This window comes from Pempheris klunzingeri, chromosome 4 (genome assembly GCF_042242105.1).
Source record: "Pempheris klunzingeri isolate RE-2024b chromosome 4, fPemKlu1.hap1, whole genome shotgun sequence".
In the NCBI taxonomy this organism is placed as follows: Eukaryota; Metazoa; Chordata; class Actinopteri; order Acropomatiformes; family Pempheridae; genus Pempheris; species Pempheris klunzingeri.
In genome coordinates, this window is record NC_092015.1 from 10,329,379 (window position 1) to 10,354,589 (window position 25,211).

The 25,211-nt window shown below is 40.1% G+C and overlaps 1 protein-coding gene across 1 annotated transcript in view; it reads left to right on the forward strand.

The window, feature by feature from the left end:
• plch1 (phospholipase C, eta 1) overlaps window positions 1-25,211 on the forward strand; it is a 55,523-nt gene that overhangs the window by 22,324 nt on the left and 7,988 nt on the right. The window contains exons 3-18 of the mRNA XM_070829126.1: window positions 789-935; window positions 3,573-3,816; window positions 4,267-4,396; window positions 6,529-6,699; window positions 7,227-7,320; window positions 10,118-10,321; window positions 11,053-11,173; window positions 14,031-14,202; window positions 16,478-16,585; window positions 18,690-18,845; window positions 19,593-19,655; window positions 22,154-22,248; window positions 23,334-23,431; window positions 23,537-23,716; window positions 24,279-24,386; window positions 25,086-25,210. Coding sequence (XP_070685227.1) covers window positions 789-935; window positions 3,573-3,816; window positions 4,267-4,396; window positions 6,529-6,699; window positions 7,227-7,320; window positions 10,118-10,321; window positions 11,053-11,173; window positions 14,031-14,202; window positions 16,478-16,585; window positions 18,690-18,845; window positions 19,593-19,655; window positions 22,154-22,248; window positions 23,334-23,431; window positions 23,537-23,716; window positions 24,279-24,386; window positions 25,086-25,210 — 2,216 coding nt within the window. The remainder of the gene's footprint in view (window positions 1-788; window positions 936-3,572; window positions 3,817-4,266; window positions 4,397-6,528; window positions 6,700-7,226; window positions 7,321-10,117; window positions 10,322-11,052; window positions 11,174-14,030; window positions 14,203-16,477; window positions 16,586-18,689; window positions 18,846-19,592; window positions 19,656-22,153; window positions 22,249-23,333; window positions 23,432-23,536; window positions 23,717-24,278; window positions 24,387-25,085; window position 25,211) is intronic.

Sequence of the window (25,211 nt, forward strand, 5' to 3'; positions counted from 1 at the left end):
CCACAGTATATGAAACAGCCCTGATGCAACAGCAACCTATATCAGCATTCAATTAAGCCACTTTAAAGGGTGAATTCACCCAAATTGCAAAACAACAACATAGATGGTTTGTGATATTTTTTTCAATTCAACAGCAACATTTCATTCCCAAATCAGTTGCCCCGTCACTTTAGGTGATCTAGATTTAAATTTGATAAATGCAACTTTTCATTGCAAACTAATGTGCGTTCATGTCTGTTGTACTGGGGAAGAGGCTGATATCACAGACACAGATATCTCAAAACCCAAGGACATAAAACAATCTGCAGAGGTAATCAACAGAGTAGGTTTTTCATTTTTGTTTTTTTTGTAATTTAAAGCTCCACTGCATCATTAAAACAATTTTATGTTTTATGTTTTGAGGAGCCTTTAATATAACCTGCCTCAGCATGATGTGGAGGTTTCTTCTTAAACAGCCTTCAGGCTCTCTGTGAAACTTAGAACAGAGAGACTCACATGAACTCAGTCGCTCTCTATGAGATCTCTCTCTTTCTTGTCTCTCTCCGTTGCTTTCTGCAGCAAGTCAGTTGGTAACATAAAAGCAGCCCTGTGCGTTTGCACAGTGGCATCTCTGTTGCAGTTTGGACTCTGACCCACATCAGCTGCTGGCTGTTCCCCTAATTGTGCGACACTTTGACATTTTGTTTCACTTCTTCCTGAGAAAACAAGGCCAGACACCTGTTCCCTTTGTGCTTTAATATAGTGCTCCACTGACCCCAGTGTTTGCCGTTGTGTGTTTTCTTCTGCAGTGGAGCGATGCATGAGTGTGATGCAGTCCGGGACACAGATGGTAAAGCTGAAGGCAGGATCCAAAGGGTTGGTGAGACTCTTCTACCTGGATGATCATCGCTCCTGCATTCGCTGGAAACCCTCACGCAAGAGCGAGAAGGCCAAGAGTGAGTATGCATGGATACACACACACTTACACACACACAACTACCTGCATGCACACATGCAAACACACACACACACACACACACACACACACACACACACACACACTCTCTTTTTGTCTCATATGCTGCTGCTACAGTTGGTGGTTCAGTCCTGGTTATTTTCCATCATTAAATTGTTCTACATTGGATCGACCAAGTTGCCACCACACTGATTTCACACATAAGGGTCAGTTCACTCATCACAGGGGGTCACACTTAACCTGTGAAAACAGTTGTTTGATGTATCTTTCATGTCTCTGGATAGAGCTCTTAAAACTCAAAAGTTGTAACTGTTGCAAAGTGGGGGTGATAATGTGGGTCTATTGAAAGATGTTATTGAGTGGCATCGTGGGTGGGAAATGGAGGCTCCAGCCTTTTTGGAGCTTGACCTATGTTGGGGACTAAAAATCAGGATATCTCGGCGTTTTTTGTTCAATTATCTCTCCAAAATACCCTAACCTGGAAGCACAATTCTAAATTGCAGCAGTGTCTTTTTAATTGCTGAGATGAGTCAGCTTACTTTGCTAAAAAGGAGTCTAAAGGGCGGTCAGCAACAAAACCCACGTTAGACAAACTTATTTTGAAGAGAAAATGGAGGCAAATGATAAAACTATGAACAAAATTGTTAATTCATTTATCTATTAAACTTTACAGGCTGATTGCCTCATCCAACGTTGACAACTGTACTTGCTGGTGTTGCTCACACCAGTGCAATGACAACCATGTCCCCTTAAAATGTATTTTATAACTAGTTTGGAAAAGTTAAATGCTTGTTAAAGGTTTTTAAGGTTATGTTTTGGCACTGACAGCACTTTATCAGGGTTGAGGAAAGATCACAGTCTTGGTTCAATACAGAAAAAGTCTGCAGTGACTTGAAGTACAAGACACAAAATGGTATTATCAACATTTATCGATCTTTTCCTAAATTTAATTATAGTGCAAACCACGGTCACTGGGATTATAGTCCTGCACTTTGTACAGTTGATATTCTGAACGCCCCTTTTGCTTTCCTGTTTCACTTTGTGTTTCCAGAACCTAACAATAACTTGTACTTATTCCTGCAAAAGACCCAAGTTGATTAAGGATAAACTGGAAATATTCTTTAAACTTACATAATAATACTAATACTTTTATTTTTGTAGCATGTACAACGTTAGAAAGCGCTTTGTAGATTGCAGATTGTCTCTGCCTCTACCCTCCTATTTTCCCAGAACGTCTGTTGAATTTCTAAAATCTGTGTCAGGCTCGCTGCTCCGGCTCTGAGGGGATTATTATTATATATTTCATGGACCCCTCAAAGCATCATTGTCACATTTTACTTCACTGGTTTTATAAAAAGACCTGCTGAAGCATACATCTCTCTATGGACCTGCCCTTACATGTGTATAAATGACAGTGTGTGTGTTTGTGTGCAGATGTATTAGATAAACCTCTAAATATCCATTGACATTAATAAGAGAAACACACAACAGCTGCTGAATTCTTTCTTTGAATGTGTGTGTGTATGCGCGCGCGTATGTGTGTGTGTGTGTGTGTGTATGCTATCAGCCTGAGAAGGATTAAAACAAGGCTGCCATATTGTTACTTTTAGTCATAGCAGAATTTCAGAGATGAGATTATGTAAAGGGATGAGAGAAGTGAGTGTAATGGAGAAACGGACGTAGATAATGTTGGGATGGATTATGACAAAGTATTCTGAGGTGAGTAAGAAGGCAATTAATTTAATTAAATCCCCATATCATGAATTCTTTAATCAATTACTTAAACATAATGGTGTTTTCCAAAGCATAAAGGTTTGTTGTTTGGGGGAAACACATTAGTGCATTGATCAGGATCATGAATTAATTGTTTTAAGTGAATGAGACAAGAGTTAATGGATCATACTTCAGGGAAATTAGGTGTGGTGAAGAGGTAGCCAGAGTTTATGTGTAAATATGTAGAACACGACATTTACATAGGGCCGTTTATCTTCCCCAGCAAAGCCAATCAAAGATTCTTTGGACTCCGATCTAATTAGACAGTGATAGCTTACAGAAACTGTATGCTCAGTTTGTTTATTGTCTGTTTTTACACATGATAGAAGAAAGCAGAGAAAAGGAGCAACTCACATAATTTTGGTCATAGGGGTTATTTTTCAAAAAGCTTTGCAAGTTTTTGCTGTTTTCCCAGTTTTTTTATTTCACACTTAACTGATTATTCTGCTTTATTCCATTAGTCATTATATTGCGATGGCAAGCGTTAGACTGTATTTTCACTATTGTTGCAAATCATAGGAAAAGACCAAAGCCAACAATGTTGTTCTCCATCTCTCAATATATTCTGTACACTTTCTTTCCCACTCAGCCCCAAGCTCATTCTGAAGAGTAAATCTCTAGAACGCAGCTGGACACTAAAGTTTTAATGCAAACAAGAGTACATAGAGCATTTTTTAGTGTCTATTTTCAGCCATGGATTAATACACATTTGGTGTTCTAGTGAGTATTTGCAGCAATGTGAATGCGAGATTGAATCAAACTAAACTACAGTGTCAGTCTACAGTCTTTCCACTAATAATCAAACTGGTCTTTTCTTTTCCATCCCACTTCCCCTCTCCATCAGTCACCATTGATTCCCTGTACAAAGTGACAGAGGGTGGTCAGTCGGACATCTTCCATCGACATGCAGATGGCAGCTTCGACCCGGCCTGCTGTTTCACAGTGTACCATGGAAACCATATGGAGTCCCTCGACCTGGTGACATCGAATGCAGAAGAGGCCAGAACCTGGATAACTGGCCTCCGCTACCTGATGGCCGGGATCAGTGATGAGGACTCGCTGGCCAAACGGCAGCGTACACACGACCAATATCCTTTAAACAAATGACTGCTGTCAGGTGAAGCACTGCACCTTGGCATGTGCGCACAGGTTTTATAGAAAGGAAAACAATTTTGTATTTGTCATTTTGTTTGAGAGATTTTTATCACCTTAGAAGGAAGCTCTACATCTTTGAAAAGAAAGGCCATCAAAATATGAGTTGCAAGGTTTTTCTCTATAAATATAGAGAACAGCTACTCAAACACTCTCAAGACAAATATGCAGTACTAATAGATGGCAAGGGACATATTTCTATATTTGTTTTGATCCACCTGTAACCCAGCGTTCTTGGTCAGACACATTTTGGAGTCTGGCGTGTTTGTGTGAATTAGAGCACCTAAAAATAATATTATAATGCGTTTAAATACTTCTTCAGACATACGCATTCTACGTACACACGATACACACTTTATCTTCCTTAATGTGCGTTTGTGTGAGACGTGGCTGAAGCAGACGTTTGAGGAGGCTGATAAGAACGGAGACGGTCTCTTGAACATCGAAGAGATCTACCAACTTCTCCACAAGCTGAATGTCAATCTGCCGCGCAGGAAGGTCAAACAAATGTTCCAGGTGAGAAAATGAGGCCACATCAGTTCATTCACTGTTAAATCCTGGCCAGTGCTTTATAAATAAAAGACCCTACAATCCCAAGATAAGATGAGATAAAAGTGTGGGATACATCTGAGCAGAACAAAAACCACACAAACTCACAAAGACTTTTATGATTTTACATCTCACATATACAATAAATTGTTCTTACATTCAATTTAAGGCATCACCTTATCAGTGAACGAAAATTCATTACCAAAACATCTATCTAGCCCTCTTATTAAATAACAAAGAGGTTTTCTTTCATTTGAACACATTCAATTCCTTACGTATAAATATTTAAGATCATGGACATCACATTGCTGTTGCATTTTTTATTTTTATGTGCATTTGTATAATTCAAATTAATGTCTGAGAAATATTTCATATGTTCGTACAAGAGAGAAAGAGACACTCTTAGAGGAAAAGGATGAAGTTGTGTAAGGAGAGGCTCGCTTCAATTTTTAAAAGAGTCACATTGACTAATGTCAGATGTCCACGTGAAGTGTCTGCTGGCTTATCCAATATGAGTTACAGCGTGCAGTGACACAGTGCACTGTTTAATGACACCTTTTCACTTTCCTCTTTTATCTGTTGTCCACAAACACAATATGGGTCAACTTGTGACCACCTACTGACCACAGGGAATCTATATTTCAGCTCTGAGTGATCTTAAAACTTAAAATTTAAACTGCCTTGCAGTGTATATTTTCATTGCAGTTGATGAAAGCTTCCCCTGAAAGCCTCCTCCTCTCCACCCACAGTAGTTTACAGCAGATTTTTAAATGGTTTCCTCTCGTCATAATGGGCTAAACTATAATTTCGTGCCATAAAATAATTCACTCTTTGGGTTTAGATGAGATAGGAAATTTCATTATTTTATCTCTTTCCAAGTAAGCTTTGGCAGATAACAGCATTGCCACATGAACAGCTTGCGCAGTTGCTTAAAATACTGTGAATCTGTTTTCTTTTCTGTCCATGCATTTCTGATAAAGTCCATCACAGTGATTTATCCTGCTGGTTGTGTGTAGATTCTATCTGTGATCGAGTCCCCAATGTCTACAGCGAGCTCATTATGGGAGTGTGATAGAGGCATTAGTTGGTATTATTAGATTTGGTGTGGAGTCGAATGGGGCCCTCGTGAGATCCAGGTAATATGAAACGGCGGATCCCACTGAGCAGACAGAGCGAGGTGGCAGGAGAGAGAGAGCAGTGAGCCATGCTGTGTGTGTCCTCGGGCAACATGTAGTGAGATATGAGGTTAGGGATGGAGAGGTAATGTGTTTGTGTCCTAAAGACGGGCACAGCGTGTGTGCTTGCTGGTGTGAGTTTGCGTTTGTACAGTGTGAAAAATAGAGAAACATGGCAAGAGATGAAAGAGAAAAAAAAAAAGACGAGAGGGCTGTTCCTTCTTGCACACGTTCACAGCTGACAAGTCTACACACCTTGTAATTTTGGACTGTGTGAATTGATCAATATACTAGCAGGGCTGATATTGGCGAGTGACATGTCCACCCTGCCTTAATTTGCAGCTCATTTTTCACATTTATCGATAAAACAAGAGATCAAGAGAGAAAAGAATATCTAATGTAATATGTAAGTGGATTTACAACCATTTGTCGCCGTTTTCTGTCATTATTTACCATGAATATAGCAAGGTAGTGTAAGAAAATGACATCCTTACATTAATTCTCACCTACTGAGCTCTGACTGCTTCTACAACCAGGGGAGGAAGCTGTCAACGATACCAGCCATTGCATATATTTTGAATATGCATAGAGAAATATGCAGTATTGTGAATTTGAAACGTCTCATAAGTCGTATTTTTTATTATATAACCTGTTGAGAAAATAGGAAGATAGGATTATAGGTGGAATAACACAGCAAAGCTAAAAATGTCTCCTTAAACTGACACTGGCAGCAACAGACACAACATTAGCGCTACAATAAAACCATCCTTACATTTGAGAAACAAATGAACATACAACATCACTCACAACATGATACACTTGTTCTTGTAACAATGAGTAAAGTGTAAAGGAAAACACATAACATATTTTGTACAGCAGCTTGAGATGTGTCACCAATTACAAATCACTTCCTCACCCTCACAGGAAGCAGACACAGACGATCAGCAGGGCACGCTGACATACGAGGAGTTCTCCGTCTTCTACAAGATGATGTCTATGAGACGGGACCTGTTCCTGCTGATGATGGCGTACAGTGACAGGAAGGACCACCTGACAGCAGATGAGTTGGCCAACTTCCTGCGCAATGAGCAGAAGGTGAGAGGTTACCCTGTTCTTGAGTTAGAGCCAATAAAACGCTCGGCCGGTGACGTGAAACCCGATGATGAGGTGTCCAAACCACTTTGTCTTCAGAGATCCAGCCACAGAAAAGAGACTGATAATGTTCCTGTCCTTAGTCTAACATGTTACTCCCTCTGTCTCAGCTGTCTGCCCAGAGGAATCTGCTCCACTAAACCAATCTATCACACCTAAAATTGGTTTGTCTCATGGGGGCCTTTTTCTTTGCTCTTTTTATCTTTCAGTGCGTTTTGTCTTTCCGACACACTCCTGTCGCTCTGACACTGCAGCGGTGTCATTTTTCATCATGCTGTATTTGCCGTCTCCGCTCTGTGATGCTTAATGTTAATACTGGACTCTGCTTGTTTGACATGGCTGACAACTTATTTAATAGTAACACATGTGTTGAAAAATCACCCTCAATTTGTTTAGCATTTACTCTAGGATTCATCCATTTTATTTGATATATCTGAAGAGTCTTCATTGTTAATCTTTTTTCTCTATAGATGACCAATGTGACTCCAGAGTATGTTGCAGAAATTATTGACAAGTTTGAGGCGTCTGACGAGAATAAACAAAGAGGCGTCATGGGGATTGAAGGTAACTTTCTCCCATTTCACTGGCTTCTTTCACATCTTTACTTTCAATTCCTTCTCTTTTCTCCTCTCTGTGTCTGTCATGGCACCCGTCAGTTTGCAACATCATTATCAGTGAATCTGTTATTTCGTTAGATTTTTTTTCGTCCTCTCAAAACTGATCTCAAAATCAGATAGTACTACGATTTATGCCAGTAAAAGTTTGCTCAGGTGACGTCAATCAAATAAACTGGTTGGTTTATAATCATGAGATATTGGCCAGTGCACAAAATACATGTTCACATCATAGCAAACACTGAAACACTGAAACACTAAATGATAAATGCTGAATGTGGTTAATGATGAAGATATTAATCAAAACAAGCTCATTTTGAACGAATAAAGTTTAAAAAAAAAAAAGTGATGTATTCAACTATTCCATCTCAAATTAGTCTACAAGGAGCTGTAATCTGCTCTTCTTCTTCTTCTTCTTCTTCTTTGTCTTCATGTTTAGTTAAAGACACTTGAAGACTCTTCTATTGACTTTTGTCAGTTGGGTTCTCACTTCCCTGTTGTGTTTGTGTTTCGTAGTCTGGTTGTCCTTTCATTGTTTCATTGCTTCCTCTTAGTTCGTTACTTCCTGCCCTTGTGTGTTTTCCCACCCCTGTGATTGTCTGCTCCTGCTCCTGGTTCACCTCTCCTGACTTCACTCTCCTCATCATTCAACCTTTGATTATACCTGGTCAAATTCATCTTCACTTCATCTTTTGTTTTGCTCTTGTGTTTTTTGGAGTTGTTTCTGGATTTTCACTTGCACCTGCCTGGTTGAGTGTTTTCTTATTAAAATTTTCAAAGATCTGGCTGCATCTTCATTTGGTTCCTTTTCCCCTGTTCCTGGCCACTAACCCCATGACAATTTCTGGGTATTTTCAAGCCATTTCATGGAAAAATGACATAATCTGTACAAAGTACAAAAGAAAATGGGACTCACGTTCTGCTTTTTCCAAATCAAACCACTTCTGAATATTTATGAATCTGCCAACCTCAAAGACCTTTATCTTCTAGTTAAGTGAGATGTAACATGAGGCAGGATTTTTTTAAATTTGTAATATGCATACACATCTGCACTTGAGGTTTTTACAATTAAAATCGCATATTCTTTTAAATTAAAATTTAAGGGAAATTAAAAAATATAGCTAAATAATATTTTGATATTTAATAGTAAATTTACCAACTCGATTGACATTTATGTCAACCCTGTTTCCACCCCTCATTGTAAAAACCCTTTGTCTTTGGCAAGAGTTCATCTATGAGCATCATTTTAAGTAACGCCACATGTAACTGAAGGGTGAGCTTGAGGGAGAGGAGGGAGTGAGGTTTGAGGATGATAGCCCAGGGGAGAAAATTGGGGAGTCAGAATGAAGACGGAGGGAAAGAGAAAAGGAGAGTCTGACAGAAATAAGAGGAGAGAGAATGGGGAGAGGAGATGAGAGGGGGAGGAAGATGGGTGAGACTAATCTTGTTGTCGAAGGCATGAAGGCTAGCACTGTGTGTGTCTGACTGATCAGACCAGTATGCCTGATGTCTCCCCTGCAGGCCAGAACTGTGTGTGTGTTTAACATGCATTGTGCACAGATGTGACAGCAATGTACAAACAGATTCACATTAACATCTTTTTACAATATGATGAGCTGTTACCTACAGCATTTGGTCTTCTTATATCTGTGCGATTGTATATAGTATCCAGTATAGTTTGTGTAAGGATTCATGTCATGCAGCGTACTGTTACAATCTAGATTTGACCATGATGGACCATCATGAGATTACGTGTCCAGTCTGATTACTGAATTCCCATAGCAAAAAATTCTTCCAATATTTGCATCACATTTTTCCGTTTCTGCTCCTCAGCCTCCTTTTCCACATTAACAGTCTACTTCTTTTCCCTTGTCTGCTGTCTGGGTTATCTCCTGCTCTTGGTATTCCTGTCTCATTTTTATCCTTCCTCTCTGGATGAAAGGATGCTTTCTTCCCTCTCATTCATCTTCATGCTGTACCACCTAAAAAAAAAGTTGGCTGTGTGAAGTATATTCACCAGGAGCATGGTTTCAAACCACAGCGCTCTTGTTTGAATGTGGCTGTCTGTCATCCTTGTGGTTTATTCCTGGAGATAAACCTGCTAATAAAGGAAGATGAAGATGTCACTGTTGGAAGCTGTTAAAAGGTGCATGATATGATCTGGTGGTTGGTAGCTTGAAATATAAAAGTTATTTCATGATATTCAAAAAAGAGGCAGCGGTGGTTGCTGTAAATGTGATACAGAAGTGTTGCATGAGCAATAGCAATATTTGAAATCAAGGAAAAGTCAGGGGATCACCAAACCCAGCTGGAGCCATCATCTGGGAACCATGAATGTCAGCACCAAATTTAGTGCCAATCAAAAAGTAGATCTTGAAATATTTCAATGGATAATTGAAACCTTTGAGCTGCCGATGGTGTTATAGAAAGACTCAGGCGTTAGAATTCATCCTCTGGACACCATGGATATCTGATTCAACGAAATATTCAAATTTCATTATCAAAATGTCTTGTTGAGCTTTTCCACCAAGAAAATGTCAACCTCATGGTTAAGCTAGAAGACAAGGCCAGCGGGATTCATCCTCCGAGTACCATTCATTTTTTCTTCAATATCCAAAGTGATAATTTGGATTACATTTTAAATGTTTTAAAAGTTTTAATTTCATTTTGATTGAAACTGAGCAAAATTCTTCAACAATGTCTGTTTTTGATTCTAAATAATTTTTCCCAACTGTATTTTATTTTAGGTTTTACAAGTTTCATGCGCAGTCCAACGTGTGACATCTTCAACCCGTTGCACCACACGGTGAATCAAGACATGGAGCAGCCTCTGAGTAACTACTTCATCGCCTCCTCTCATAACACGTACCTGACTGGAGACCAGCTACTGTCTCAGTCTAAGACCGACATGTATGCCTGGGTGCTGCAGTCCGGCTGCCGCTGTGTGGAAGGTAAGCATGCATCTGCATTAAAGTATGGAAGCCATGCAGAGCTAATCTGACAGAAGATATTTTGACGTGTCACAGTAGGAAAAGCCCATATGTAAATAATAAGATTAATCATGGCTGAATTCCATTTAGCTGCCTCAGTGTCACGGTCCTGGTATTGTGGATTCTGGCTCGCTTTGATAGAAGTGATCCATTATTAATGCTATTGGTAACACCCATGCTTCTCCTACTGTGACATATGAAAATGTCTGCTGTGAAAGAGGTCCCACACACTGTCAGATTAGCCTCAATATTCTAATTTTAAAAGCCAGTTTCGGTTGGACGAACTGGTTCATGAATGCAATAAATTCTCTCTCACCCTATACCAAAAGTTATCACTCTGTTTGGAATAAAACAATCACTGTTAGGGACGATTGTGGTTGTTAAGGTTGTTTACTGCTTAGCAATTTACAACATTTTTAAATTAAAAGCCGACACCAATTCTGCCATGTTTACTTTTGTTAATACAATTTGAAACAGGCCCACAGGCGAAGCAACATTGAAACTCCTCACAATAGCACCATTTTGCAATTGCTTGTCACATTTATTCACACTAATTCAACACCAGTGTTCATTAGGAGAGTACAAAATAGCTGAGCAAAGGAGCTGCCACATCAAGTCCTAGGAAGAAAACCGAGTAACTTGATGCTGTGTTTTATTCATGCTTCATTTCTTCTGATTTTTTTTTCCTGCAGTGGACTGTTGGGACGGTCCAGATGGAGAACCGATGGTCCAACACGGCTACACTCTGACCTCCAAGATACCTTTCAAGTTTGTCATTGAGACCATCAATAAATATGCCTTCATAAATAACCAGTGAGTCAAAGATCCCTATCGTAGATGAATGTGTGGCTGCCATAAAATGTCACAAACACTCACTTGCACGTGACACACATTCATCATCCCATAGGTATTGTTCTGAGAGGAAATGGCCCAGAATGCCAAATGGAAATGCCGTTTTACTTATTTCTCTTTCAGTTTACTCACACATAGAAATCTCAGTGAAACATAATTTCTGGTTGACATTCAGTAGAGCAAATAATATTCTGTGCGTCAGGACTAACAGCAAACCATTCCTCTGTATGCACACACACACACAGATTGTATTCTTGATTACATTGTGTCCTCATCTGTTTAATTGTGTTGCATTATTGTCCACCATGGGGTGAGATATAATAGGATCTGCCCACTCATAAAAGGGTGTTCCACCCTAATCTAAAATATGCCTACAGCAGAACGACTCATAAAACTAGTGTCAAACTAGCATTTCTCACACTGCTTTTAATGATGTCTATGCATCTGATGGAAGGTTTCCCCACAAGGTTTAACAAAAAAAGTTGCAACATTTAGACGGGCAGGTTTGCGTTCGTAAGAGAACACTGTGATTCCTGGCAGTAATTAGCACCCATTACTGAGCCATCTGCTTAGCAGCGTTTCCTCAGGCTCCCCGAGGAGCCACTGTTTGTCTCTGCTGGGTCCAACAATACCCAAACAAAGTGCTGAATGATGCAGTTTCCTGCTGCTGCATTGGCTCGCTTTGACATCTATTGCAGCTACTTACTGCGTCTGTACTATAAAACAATTTATTTTATTCAAAGGCACCATTGGAGTAGATTCAGTTCATGTACAATAATTAAACTAGAAGCACAAGTACATTTGGCGAGAGCCTGGAACTTTCACTAAAATTATTAAGTTTGTGTGTTTATTACTTCACTTATTCTCTGGTTGTCAACTTCAAATTATCAGTTCTTTCCGTTATGAGCGGGTAATCTATAACTGATATTGGTCTTAAAGGAATAGATGCACTTTTTGAGAAATATGCATATAGGCTTTCTTGCCAATAGTTAACTGATGATGATATTCATTATTTTTACTATTATTGTTATTGCAGTTGTTATTAGGGCCTGAGTACCGAGCAGTGTGAGGACCTATGATAATGCATGGGTTATTATTATTCTTTTTCCAGTTTTTAACATTCAGATGTTCTTTTCAAAGGGCCAAAGGATCAGAAGTGGTAACAAATTATATATTTTATGGGTCTTAAGCATGTGCGTGGCAAAATGGCTTGATAGCGTCCCCCAAATTGAAGCCCTTACATTACGTTTGACCTACATGTACCAAATTTCGTAGGCATGTGTATCATCTTGAGACCTAAAAAAAGATTCTTAAATAAATACACAGAAAAGTGAAGGAATAATATTTTCTAGAGATAGAAAATAACATGGAACATGATTATTTGGTACTGGTATAGCAATCAGCTAATAAATAGAAACAAATGAACAAATAAGCAGACTGGGCTACTACTGCACTGCACTATTTTTGGTTTTGGTCGACAAAGAATTTTCCTCCTGAGGCGTAGTGTATAAGATTTAGAGATTGCAGAACGCTCCCCTCGGCTCACCACTCCCTTTGCGAGCTGAAGTAGAAGCTGAGGTGGATTCATGCTATCCTGCTTTTTCTTGTGCTAAATAATAAGTATGATTCGTTCAAACTTTTCACAAGACAAAATGGCATTCCTCTTCTTTCTTCTTTGCTTTCCAATCCGTGCATTTACGCCACCACATTCAAGGTGCCACTTTAATGTGAAAACATGAAGGGCCCTATTTCCCTATGTAGATATATAGGACTCCTTCTAACCTAAGAAAAACACTATTTCAATTTCTGCCAATAGATCGTCCTATATCTTACACACTGCACCTTTAAGATCTTAGTATTCCTCTGTGAATTAGACCATATATAGATATAGATATAAGACCATATGTTCGATGTAGCCTCCTAAAAGAAAACATTCATACTGATTAGAAAATACCTTTTATATTCTCCTCATCTCATACCATGCCAATTAGTAATCTGAAATAAAGCTGTCAGCAAAAATAGATGAATACATTGAACGTCCTCTGTTTTATCTCCCCCTCCTTCCCCTCTCTCTCTCTCTCTGCTGTTCTCACCTTTCACATTCAGTGGATATTTTATATTTTATCATCAGTGCCACCTGTTAATATGATTAATGGCCCCTTGGCTGTATTGATATGAGGCGAGGCTCTGCTCTCTCCCACATCACACACACGTACACACACACACACACACACACACACACACATTACACAGCTCATTGAACCGCCTCACTGTTTCACCTGAGAGGAGCTCCTGGATGTCTGTGTTTCAAAATGAAATTACTCTGGATGTTATTCTCTCTGTTGTCTCTTTTTGTCTTTTGCAGAGGACCCGTTTGTGAGTTTAGGTGCGCGTGTGTGTATATATAAGTGTGTATGCGCATGTGAGTGTGTGTTTTTGGGATCAGCAGAGTCGAGAGCAGGGCTCCGTCCCCCGAGGGAGAGCTGTCAGTCTGACAAACCTGACATTTGAGCTGTGCTGCCGTGTGGCCACAAGTCATTTCACCTTTTCTAAACGAAAACACAACCACACACGCACAAACGCACACACACACACGCACACACACACACACACACACACAGACCCCGCTCCTAGTTGCACACTGTGCCACAGAGGTGAAGAGATGTTTATGCAGCTGTGTTTTTATCATTTACCTCCTCACTCCTCTGTTGGTTGGAGATGAGAAATGGATCGTGTCAGCAGATCAGTCTCACTTCAGGTCATTGGCTGGTTTGATGTAATTTCTGAAAGTATGCATGTTGATTTTGTTGTCTTTCAGGTACCCAGTAATTCTGTCCATAGAGAACCACTGTAGCATCCAGCAGCAGAAGAAGATTGCTCAGTACCTGCGAGAAATCTTTGGAGACAAACTGGATGTGGGAGATGTACTGAGCAGAGACTCAAAAACACTGCCCAGTCCTCACAGCCTGCAGGGGAAGATACTCATCAAAGTAAGAAAAACTCTGGATCAAACTATGGATGGATGGGTGGATGGATGGAAGGGGGGCTGAATTCAATTAATAAATAAATTGCTTAATAAGAATATGCCCAGACAGTCAGTGCACGTAAATCAAAGCATCTGTGTCTCACGTCTCCACAACCTTCCTTTTGTTTCAGTGAAGAAAGTGGAGCACTCGTTATCGCTCCATATTTTACTTTGTGCGTGTTCCTGCACCGAAGATGGAGAATGAGAAAGACACTGCAAGGCAGCTAATTATTGCCCATAAACAGATGAAGAGAAGGAAGAGCAGAGAGGGGGGGCAAAACTAGGTCATTCTATTAATCGCAGATGGGAAAGAAGAGAGGGACGAGATGCCGGCGTATGATAATGATGATGATGTTGGTTTTTATTTTTTGATAACACACACATGCAAACACAACACGTGTAGCGACTCAGTTGTGGCTGTCAATCTACTTCATTTTAAAATTGCTGCTAGTAGCAACAATTCTGCAATTAAATAAAATGAATAGATGAATATTTAAAAACATATTTAAATTCCATGAAAAATACACACTGCTGCCCAGCAGAGTTTATACAGAATCTCAATAAGTCCTTTATTTCTCCCTGGTCAAAACTAAGACTGCAACAACTGGATATTTGTTGAAAATATAGCAATATTTTTAACTTAAAAAGTGATTCATGATATTATTACTTACATATTTACTTTTTCAGAGTGGGCGGCTCGATGTAAAAAAAAAAATGATGCAAAATCAATGTAGTTTTTTTTTAAAACTTTATATTCTGTTTGAGGTCCTGTAGACTCTGGGTTCTCTTTAACAGCTCAAAATAAATACGTGTGATGGTTTTATCCGCTTGATAATTCATTACTTTAACCTGATGAAATGTTCCAAATCAACTAAAGAAAACTGAAGCATTGTTTCTGTTTGAGGGCTCAAAGACCTCACCTGGTTAAATAAAAGGATTTTCATTGGCTCCATATCTGTTATATTTTGGACAAATCCCAAATGAATTTTCTGTTTTTGGTGTTTTATAGCAGTGTCTTTGTCTGACTTAACTTATATCTAACATTACCTTTGTTCTTTTAGCCATCTGATAATTTTAAAAGTCTATCCATTTATATGGCACACTTTACTGTATGCAAGTTATTATGTCCTCCACAAGTTTTTCTCTTTACAGCACCTACTTTTATTCCCAAAAGGTAGGACAGGTACCCACCAAGATGAATGAAAACACAAAAATATATATATATATATATCAGCTCTCACTTTGACGGACTCAGACCCAGAAGATCCTTATCTTCTAGCACAGGAGCAGTTATTCATAAAAAGAAACAGAGGTCTAAAGCAAATGCTTTCAGCATTTATTGGATTTTTTAAATAGGAACTAGATAAAATTGATTTTATCTGTAATGTGAAGAAAAGCATGCATTGTTCCCTGGGAAAAGGGGCTCTAGCTTTGTCCCTCCCCAGCCAGATGTCTGAAAAGTGAAAGAGCATTATTGATTTGCTATAAAGCCCTTTTGCTCCTCTCTAACAGTTTTCCTCCGTCTCTTTCCTCCCCCCTCTCTGACCTCTTTTGAGAGCCTTTCACCTCTCTCCATCCCCCAATGGAGCGAGGGACCAGAGAGCCACATAACAAAGAAAAATGGCGAAAGGGTCTTTGACAGTCAGAAGGCAGAAAGCATAGACTACTTGTGGCAGTGGTTAAAACTAGGGCGGAGATGCCAGCCAGTGAGACACTTGATGTACTGCAGGAGGCTCAGAGTCTGCCATTGATTTTGGAGAAGAAGCAGAGAAAATCTTGACTCCCACTCACACCTTCAGAATGGCTCACTAATGGGCTTCCACTCTGCTGAAAGAGCTGCTCGGGGAATGTCTCAGAGAATCTGCAACTGATTGTACAACTTGTGTGTGTGTGTGTTTGCGTGTGTGCACTAGTGTGTTCTTTGTGCCCTCTTGTGAGCTTGTATGGGGCAGCAATGGCTTTCACTCTGACTATAAATACCAATAAAGGAGCCACATAAGGTTGTGCATTTGTGTGAGCAGTTAAGTGAAGGTCTGAGTTAAACATCTTGCATTCTTGTTGTGTTATTCTTGTCTTGGAGGTGCAACCTATGTGGGTGTTCCAGTGTATAAAATAGATGAGAGAGGATTAGTGCTGCATCTTAGACATATGCATGGGTCAAAGGTATGTTTGTTGTTTCTGTTGTTGCTGTTCTGGTTGTTGATACCTCCCATCTTTCTGTGTGCCCTCTCTCTATCTAGGGGAAACGTCTGCCTGCCTATCTGTCTGCGGACGCAGAGGAGGGGGAGGTGTCTGACGATGACAGCGCTGATGAAATTGAGGATGACTTCAAGCTTAAGAGCAGTAATGTAAGACAGATTAGTTTTATCATCCTCAGGCCAGTTGTGCCCATCGATGCACTTAAATTTGTGTCTTAAGTTAGCAGTACGGACATACTTGTAAAAAGGGCTTGGGAGATCTTTTAATTTTGATTTTTAAAATTCATATCATAGGCTATTGATATTTAAATCAGTGCAAAACAGCATAATGAAATTCTCCAACAAATTAAAAAGATGTTTTGATTGATAAGAAAGATTATAACTGAAAGGACGTTTTAAAAAATCTGCTTTTTTAACATTTGTATTTTTGTATTTTAACCTTTACAACATATTTCCTCATAAAAAATAAAGATATAAAAGTAAGCGAGTAATGTTGGAGAATCTTCCTCCATATATGGGCACCATAAACACAAGTTAAATAATGGGATCTTAAAGACTTTGCTGAGCTTGACTTAATTTGGTAATAATGTTAATGATTGTAAAGTTTTTATTGATCATTAACATCGTCATGTGGATAATCAATACTTAATGGTGCAGATACAAATATTACGTCAACACAAACAGCTCAAAGAGTTTAAATCTCATCATTGTTTGCTTCAACAGATCTCTCCTCAACTTGCTTTGTGCCATTTTTCTTAATCCTGTTCATTTATTCCATGATACAGTAGTGCCAGGATTCCCCTCACCACATTTGAAGCTCAAAAACACTCAGTTATTTTCCAGATGGGTCCATTGTGTAACCAAATATGGCATTATTCATCCGCATTTAGCTGGAGGCACAAGGCTGCAGATGCCACTTTGGATGATCATTGCCATTTTAAAAGGGTGGTGGCAGGTTACCACTGATGAGACGTTTTCTATTGAGCTCATTAGACCAGTGTGCTTTCACAGCACTCACCACCAGCATGGTATTAATAGTGTGAAATAGCTTTTTTGATACACGGGCTGTGGAAAAAAATTACTTTCGGTAAGCCTTTTAAGCAAAAAATTTACAGTGCTACGAGTTGTCATTCTAAATAAACAATGCAATGCATCTTGTGGACCTGGCTGTAACTCACTGACTAATTCTCTTTCACATTTAACAGACAGCTGATTCTCCACAAGGACGATGTGTTAATCCATTGTCAGGCCAATTCAACATATTCCAATCTGTGCCAGATGTAGTAAAGGAGAGTTATAGCAGTAGCATTTTAGACCTACAGATGTAAACCTGTTGATGACGCAAGTGCTACAGTTCTCCACGACTGTGTCCGAAATCACTCCTTATTCACTATGTCGTTCACTATATTCCCCCACTGCCATTCTACTTGTGTGTTTGGACTTGTGTGTTCAAATTATGTGAATTCTATAATTGAATGAAAAGATTATTGACAGAGGCATGTGCATTATTTTCTGCTAAAAATCCCAAAATGCAATGTGTTGCAATTTATAGACGCGAAAATTACCATTGTGCGACTAAACTACCAAGGGTCTGTGTCTATGTTTTAAATTGGAATCTTGCACCTCCCTCTGGCTAAAATAATGACACCAAATATGGAAACATATCATAGATATTAAATAATCTGATAGAGGTAAAGTGCAGTCTGTGGCAGTAAAACGTGAAACACCAACCAAATGATTGTAAAGAGATTTTATTTATGATGTCTTCAAAACATAAAGCATAAAAGAGGGCATACAATGAAGCTTTTTCAGAACTTCCTAACATTAAACAGAATATATACTGTGGTTATCTTCTGTTTAAAGTATAGAATAAAGCAGAAAATATTCTAGTATTTAACAGTCTCTCACAGCTAGGAGAGCAAGGAGAGACGCCAAATTTTCAAAAACATTTTCTTCCCTTGCCTGTAGATGGCGCACGTCTCTATGTGCACATCTGCAATTTTTTGCTGCTGTTGTAGTCACTGTTCTTGACAAAAGGTGGTCCTGGTTGGTCTTGAACAGCAGGTCTGACTGCAGTGCTGCAGGACTGCAGGTTGTTGATATTGGCTGCGGCTTGTTTCATGTGCTTGGTATTAGACAGTGCGTGTCTTTGCTCCAAAACTGCACTACTCTTTGCCATCTGCTGTCCCCATATGTATCATTGACCTCTCTTCCTCCTTCTGTGTCTTTATAACTCTCCTCTTATTTCACACAGGGCAATGGTCACCATCAGGTGGAGTCTCACATCAGGAAGAAACTGGACTCTTTGCTGAAAGAGTCTCGGATCGGAGACAAGGAAGATACTGACAGTTTCAGCATCCGAGCGCTGCTCCGAGCTACGCACCAGGGCCTTCAGAAGAACCTGCGGCAGGTACCAACCCCCCGCCGGCAGTGTGTAGCGCTGCATATGGAGCAGAGTAATACTGATGAGAAGAAGAAAGTGAAGACAAGGGGGGTAAAACTAGGCCATGGCATTAGTCACGAGGAAGAAAATGAAGAAAGTAAAAGAGTAGACCAGTTACTGCTCCACTCACAGGTCACACACACACGAACAGATAAAAGTGGACAGTGAAGCAGCACCACCCCAGGCTTTTCTGAAGCAACTGCTATGTTCGCGCTGAGGTGGTGTTTTCATCCAAAGCATGTCAAAAGAGATGGAAAGTGATGAGAAACTAAATGTCTGCAGTGTTACTTAATATTTAATTTCCCCGCATGCCTCTTGTACTATTTTTAGAAGCTTCAGTTTCCTGACAGCCATTTTAATGCAGTGGGTGCGTCAGGGTTTCCCATTCTCTTTATTCTATTCCTGCTTTCTTGGTGATCCCCTTCACCTCATTCTGTCTCTAAAGCTTTTTTCCCTCTGTGTTTTCCTTACTCTAATTTCCCTCTCTGTTTCTCTCTTTTCCTCATTTCCCACCCACTCTCTTCTTCAGCTGTGCTTTACTGGCTGATGCCTGTTGCAGCCCCCCAGCTACTGAGCCTTAGGGTTTAAGTGACTCACTGGGTGCTAATGCGGTTGTTATTAGATCCGCATCAAATGATCCACACACATGAATGTAAACAAGCACAAACAAACACAGATTTAAAGAGTGTCTGAATGTGTTCTTCTCGTCTCTAGAGCTCCAAAGGGGTTCTGAAGAAATCCCAAAGCAGATCCTTCATCACGACGCTCAAGCAGAAGGTGAGGAACATGGGAGGGGAATTTTCTCATTTATGCTTCATTTAAAAAAAAAAAAAAAAATCTATTTATGTGAGATCTGAAATGCAAATTCAGGTTAGTTGGTAATTAAATACTTCCCTACTTCATAACCACAGACTGTATAAAAGAAGTGGACACAGCCTCCAGGTCTGAAAAGAGTCAATGCAGCGGTGCCTGAAGCATGCATTCTTTCTAATGGCCAGCAGGGGGCGACTGCACTGGCTACAAAAAGTAGCTAATTGTATAGAAGTCAATGAGAAAATAACCTTAATTCTCACATGATTCTTGTACGTCAGCAAACATCTTTCTAACAAGTTTATGGTCTCAATTGCTAGTTTCAAGACTTCTTCAACAGCATGAAGTTCATTTTGAAAAACTATTGTCGTTGTGTTGAGAAAAATTGACTCCAAAGCTTTAGGGCGGGACTACTAACTAATCAGAGGCAGTAGAAAAAACTCATGTGCCACTTCTGGCTCCAAAATCAAGATGGCCACAGCTGTTCAAAAGGATTGAAAAGGACAGTCCATTGGGTTACGACATGTTTATACAGTCTATGTTCATACCAGAAGAATTACAGAACTTTCTGCAGCTCTCTTTTTAGACAGAATCTATTGGACTTTGTTGTATTTACCTGTCACCTTGTTAGACACACCACACTTGAACAATCACAGTCTTTTACTTGAAGGTGAGTCGCACTAAATTTGTAAAAAATCACAATTTTTCTCAGCTGAACTGCTGAACAGCGAGTCAGACAGAACTTGTTCCTCTAATTTAGCCTGCTTCCATCTGCTGAAGGGCAACTATAAGAGCCGACTAGAGCCAGTGGGGCTGGAAACAAGACAAAATACAAGTGAAGGCCAGCAATGACATGTCAATGATGCCCGACTGTCAGCTTTTGGCTTGGTGTGACAGGGCTTTGATAGAGAAATAAAATCAGCAGCTGCAGGAGAACCACTAATTAACCGAGGTGACTATGAAGGCTGGAACATGTAGTTCAAATGGTGGTTAAGGGTAACTACACCCTAAAGTTTGCTAGGACTCTCCCTCTCAGAACATTTGAAAAATACAACCACAGTGTGACCACTGTGGGGGGCATGGCCTCGTGGCTACGCACTGTCATGTGGGACTCCAGGGGTCAGAGGAGAGGAAGGACACTAACAGACCACTGCTCAGCATACAGAGTGTGACGTACAGCTGGAAGTCAGAACCAACCAGCCATGAGGAGCTGCTGCTTTTAATGTGTAAATAATGCGGTGTGTTCTGTTTTAACTTTAGGTTTTCCTGTTAAAACTCACAGCACTTAATCTATATAATAGTATCTATATAAAGACCGACTTACGCTGAGAGGTGTCAGTATTCAATACAACAGAGACTCAAACTAAAGCCTCCAAAACCTCCCTTAAACAGTTTGCACAAACAAATCGAGTTTTTTTTCCCTTGGAGTTCCCAAATGGCCGAGAGAGTGGATACATCTTCCATTAATAGACAGAAAATGCATACACTGTACAAAGCACCCTTTGTAGAGTTATCCTCATGCTGTGGAGGGCAGCAGGATCATAATTTATTCTGCCACACTTTGTTTCCGAATTCCACACTGCGGATCACTGCAGATGAAAACATGCATTATGAGCATTTCTGAATTACACATAAGGAATGTGTTAATGCTAATGGGGCAGGTCTTCTTTTGAGACACACCTAGCATCAATCTAACTAAAATCATTTTACAGTATAATATACTGTACGTTTATGCATCAGTGTTGTGTGTGTGTGTGTGTGTGTGTGTGTGTGTGTGTGTGTGTGTGTGTGTGTGTGTGTGTGTGTGGTTGTTTCTCTCTACATGCCCTCATTTCTCTGCCTGGTTATTTCCCACTCAGAATTTCTTCCTCTTTCCATTTGCTTCTTTACCTTCCTCCATCCCCTCCTCTGTTTACCCACTCACATCTCCTCTTCATTCTTTTATGTCTCCCCCTTTGCATATTATGCATCCTCCCACGTATGTGTGTATATATATATGTGTGTGCATACATGGGTGCATGTAATCTGTCGGCAAGCAGCCTAAACCCTGTTATTACTGCGACCCTCATCCTCTTCTCGACTCCACTTTAGCCCTAATAGAGACGTTGCTTCTCTCTCTACTTCACCAAATACACAGTCGCTATAATTATATACGCTGTACCTACACCCACCAACGTGCACTAACATGTACTCAAACTGCTACTACAATAACAACACTCTCTGTGAATCACACAGAAACATGTAATTTTCTAAAGGCACATTATCAATAACCCTTGACCACCGAAGAAGTACTTTACTGTGAGATTGTGTGTAGGCAGCATCATATATGGTGTGTATTTATAACATGAATCAGAATTTCAACTGAAGACAAGGATATTGGCAAGTAAGCAAATCTTCATTGCACACTAATTTGTGTGTTGTGTGTTTACATATTGCGTGTGTGTGTGTGTGTGTTCATTGTCCAGAGGCACTCCAAATCCAGGCTGTCATGCCAAAGCGTGGACAAGGAGGAGGACGGTCAGGACAGAGCTGGGCGGGAGGCCGGAGGGCAGTTCAACAGGTGACCTTTGACCTTCTTCACCACAACACTGACAATCCCAGACAACTGAGAGGATTAATTGTTGCTGACTGATGGGAGCATTGAACAATACAGGGCATCCGTGGTGTCATGCAAACCACTACAGCTTCTTCAGCAATCATTTGTGTTAGTGTGAGGGAAAGAATGATGGACTTCCAGAGTCACCGCTGAAAGCAAAGGTCCCATTCCTTTTTTGTATTATCTATAATATGTTGCCGTAAATGAAGGACAGCAGGAAGGATAGGCTAGATCTACTTGCTCAGACAAGTTGTTTTTTTTAATTTATCAGACTAAAATGTAAATATGAAAAAATAACTATAGATGTGACGTTAACTGTGATATTTCCCTCTGAAATGTGGTGGAGAAGAATGAAGAATCACTGTGCTTTTTTCCATTAGAAAAAAACAGATCTGATTCAATAATGAAAGGGAATGATTTCTAATTGAGCTCATTTTCAACTGCAGCATGAATATACATCAGTCCTCTATTCCACACATTCTTTGTCCACATCGGTCTCATTTTTCCTCTTTCTTTATGAGTGAGCATTGGGCAAGAAGTATGGAGATTCAGTTGTGTTTTCTTCCCTCAGTCATTCTCTGTGTATAAGGCCTTTGTCTCTCTTTGTTCTCTCAGTCTCTGTCCCTGGTTCCATATTCATGTATGCATGTCCTCGGGAAACTGTCACAGTGCAGATTTCTGCAAGCATCTGAGTGGCTATGTGACTGACTGTCTTTGTGCAAGACTGCGTGTGCATGACTGTGTGCGTGTGTAGCTGTGTATGTGTGTGTGTGAATGTGTACAGGTCTTGCTGCACTGCATGCGCTCTGGTCCTTATTAAGCTTTTTGCCTTTGATGCTCCTTCCTGTGGTTTGCAAGCTGCCTCACTGATGGACAATCCTCTCCTGCCTGCTATGCTTTTGCCACTGTAAATACTTAAACACATATACAAGTGTGTGCATGTCTCACTTCACATCATTCTTAGCTGTTTCACATATCTTTACATGAGCTCACTCACTCTCCTCTGTCCTCTCTTGCAATTGTCTTCTGTCATCTGGAAATTGTTTTAGGGGAGGAAGGAAGAGGAAGACAATGAAACTGAGTAGAGATCTGTCAAACCTGGTGGTGTTCACCAACTCTGTTGCCTCACAGGAGTGTCTGAATGAAGGTAAAACACCAAAGCTCTGACACCTACACACCCACAAACAAATAGACGTGTTGCAGTCTTTACCTTGAAGACATTTTCTCATTCCTAGCCCATGTTTCTCCTCAGGCACTCCAGGTGACGTTCTGTCATTCAGCGAGACCAGAGCCCAATCTCTGGTCAATCACAGAGCCGAACAATTCCTGGTTTTTAACCAGAGGCAACTGTCACGGATTTATCCCTCGGCCTATCGCATTGACTCGTCCAATTTCAACCCCCAGTTCTATTGGAACGTGGGCTGTCAGCTGGGTAAGACAGCTGTCTATTGCTCTAAGCTTTTGACCTGTGTGGAGGTTGTCTCTTAATGAAACACCAGGTGCCTTCCCTGCAGCCACAAACCTGTCATTGCAAATTAATTGACTGCCTCCACATGCATGCACAAGCAGATGTCATACACAGCCAGCGCACCACACACTGAATGTATACATACTATATTGCGTAATGTGCTAGTGGTCATGTTTGCTGAGGCTAATCGGTCTGAGTGTGAACGCTATTTGCATGTTGTGTCTTACTGAGTGTCTGCAAGTTTGTTTGTGGGGCTACAGTTGGAACAGGAATTTGTGAGGATTAGGGAGAAATACAAAAATAAATAAGAAGAAGATAAGCTAATGAAAAAGAGTTGGAACTAAATATTTTTATCTGTGCAGAAATAAACAGCACCAGGAAATCCAAGATCCAAGGAATCCCTGCCTGTCCTGGCCAATTATGTTTTTTTTCTTTATTAAATTCAGAGAGCAATATTACTTTCTAGGAATTTACCGTTCCAGCTATACAAAAAATGGAAACAGCTAATAGAAGTTCTCTCTTTCAGTCGCTCTGAACTACCAGACGGAGGGCAGGATGATGCAGCTCAACAGAGCCAAGTTCATGGTGAACGGAGGTAGTGGCTACGTCCTCAAACCCCCTCCCATGTGTAAAGGTACTGTAACAAACACACTGTATGCACACAAACAAACAAAATACATGCGCCACATACAAACGCAAACACGGGCTACGGGAACTTTACATGTAAAAGGTACATTAGAAAAGTGTATAATATTACATTGCATCTCTTTATCTCACTTTTTATTCCCAATCTACATAAAAACATTGCACACTATTGCATGTATTTTGTATTGGCTTACCCAGTTGAACATACATGACATTTTCAGGTTGTGAAATACTCAAATGCAAGATGACACAAGATTTGGCTTAATTGGTACACAGTTACAGGAAATAGTTATAAGTGATAACTAGTACAGTTTCCTGTAATTCAATGGGACTCTTTCGAAACTTTTGGATCTTTACTAGATTTGAAGACTAGAAGTGCTGTGAGTTTCAGGTCTGTTTTTTCTGCTCCACATGAGGTTGTAAAGATGATCTCATCCCCATTATTAAACAGCACTGACTGTTTTTATGTCAGCCATCCAACAGTAGAGTTAGCACAACAAAGCAGAGGCATAGATTTCACAGACTTTCTGCACATGTACTTCATAAAGCTGCTTTTTATGATCCGATGCTTATTGAGAGGAGGCTAAATGTTTTGCATATAAAGATATGGAAAGTGGAACAAACATAACAATCAGAGAGGATCGGAGTTTAGCATTGAGTGATGACATAATTCAATTATTACCTCCAGGCTCCTTCAACCCATTCAGTGATGACCCTCTTCCAGCTTACCCCAAGAAGCAGCTCATTCTCAAGATCATTAGTGGGCAGCAGTTGCCCAAACCGCCAGACTCCATGCTGGGGGACCGTGGAGAGG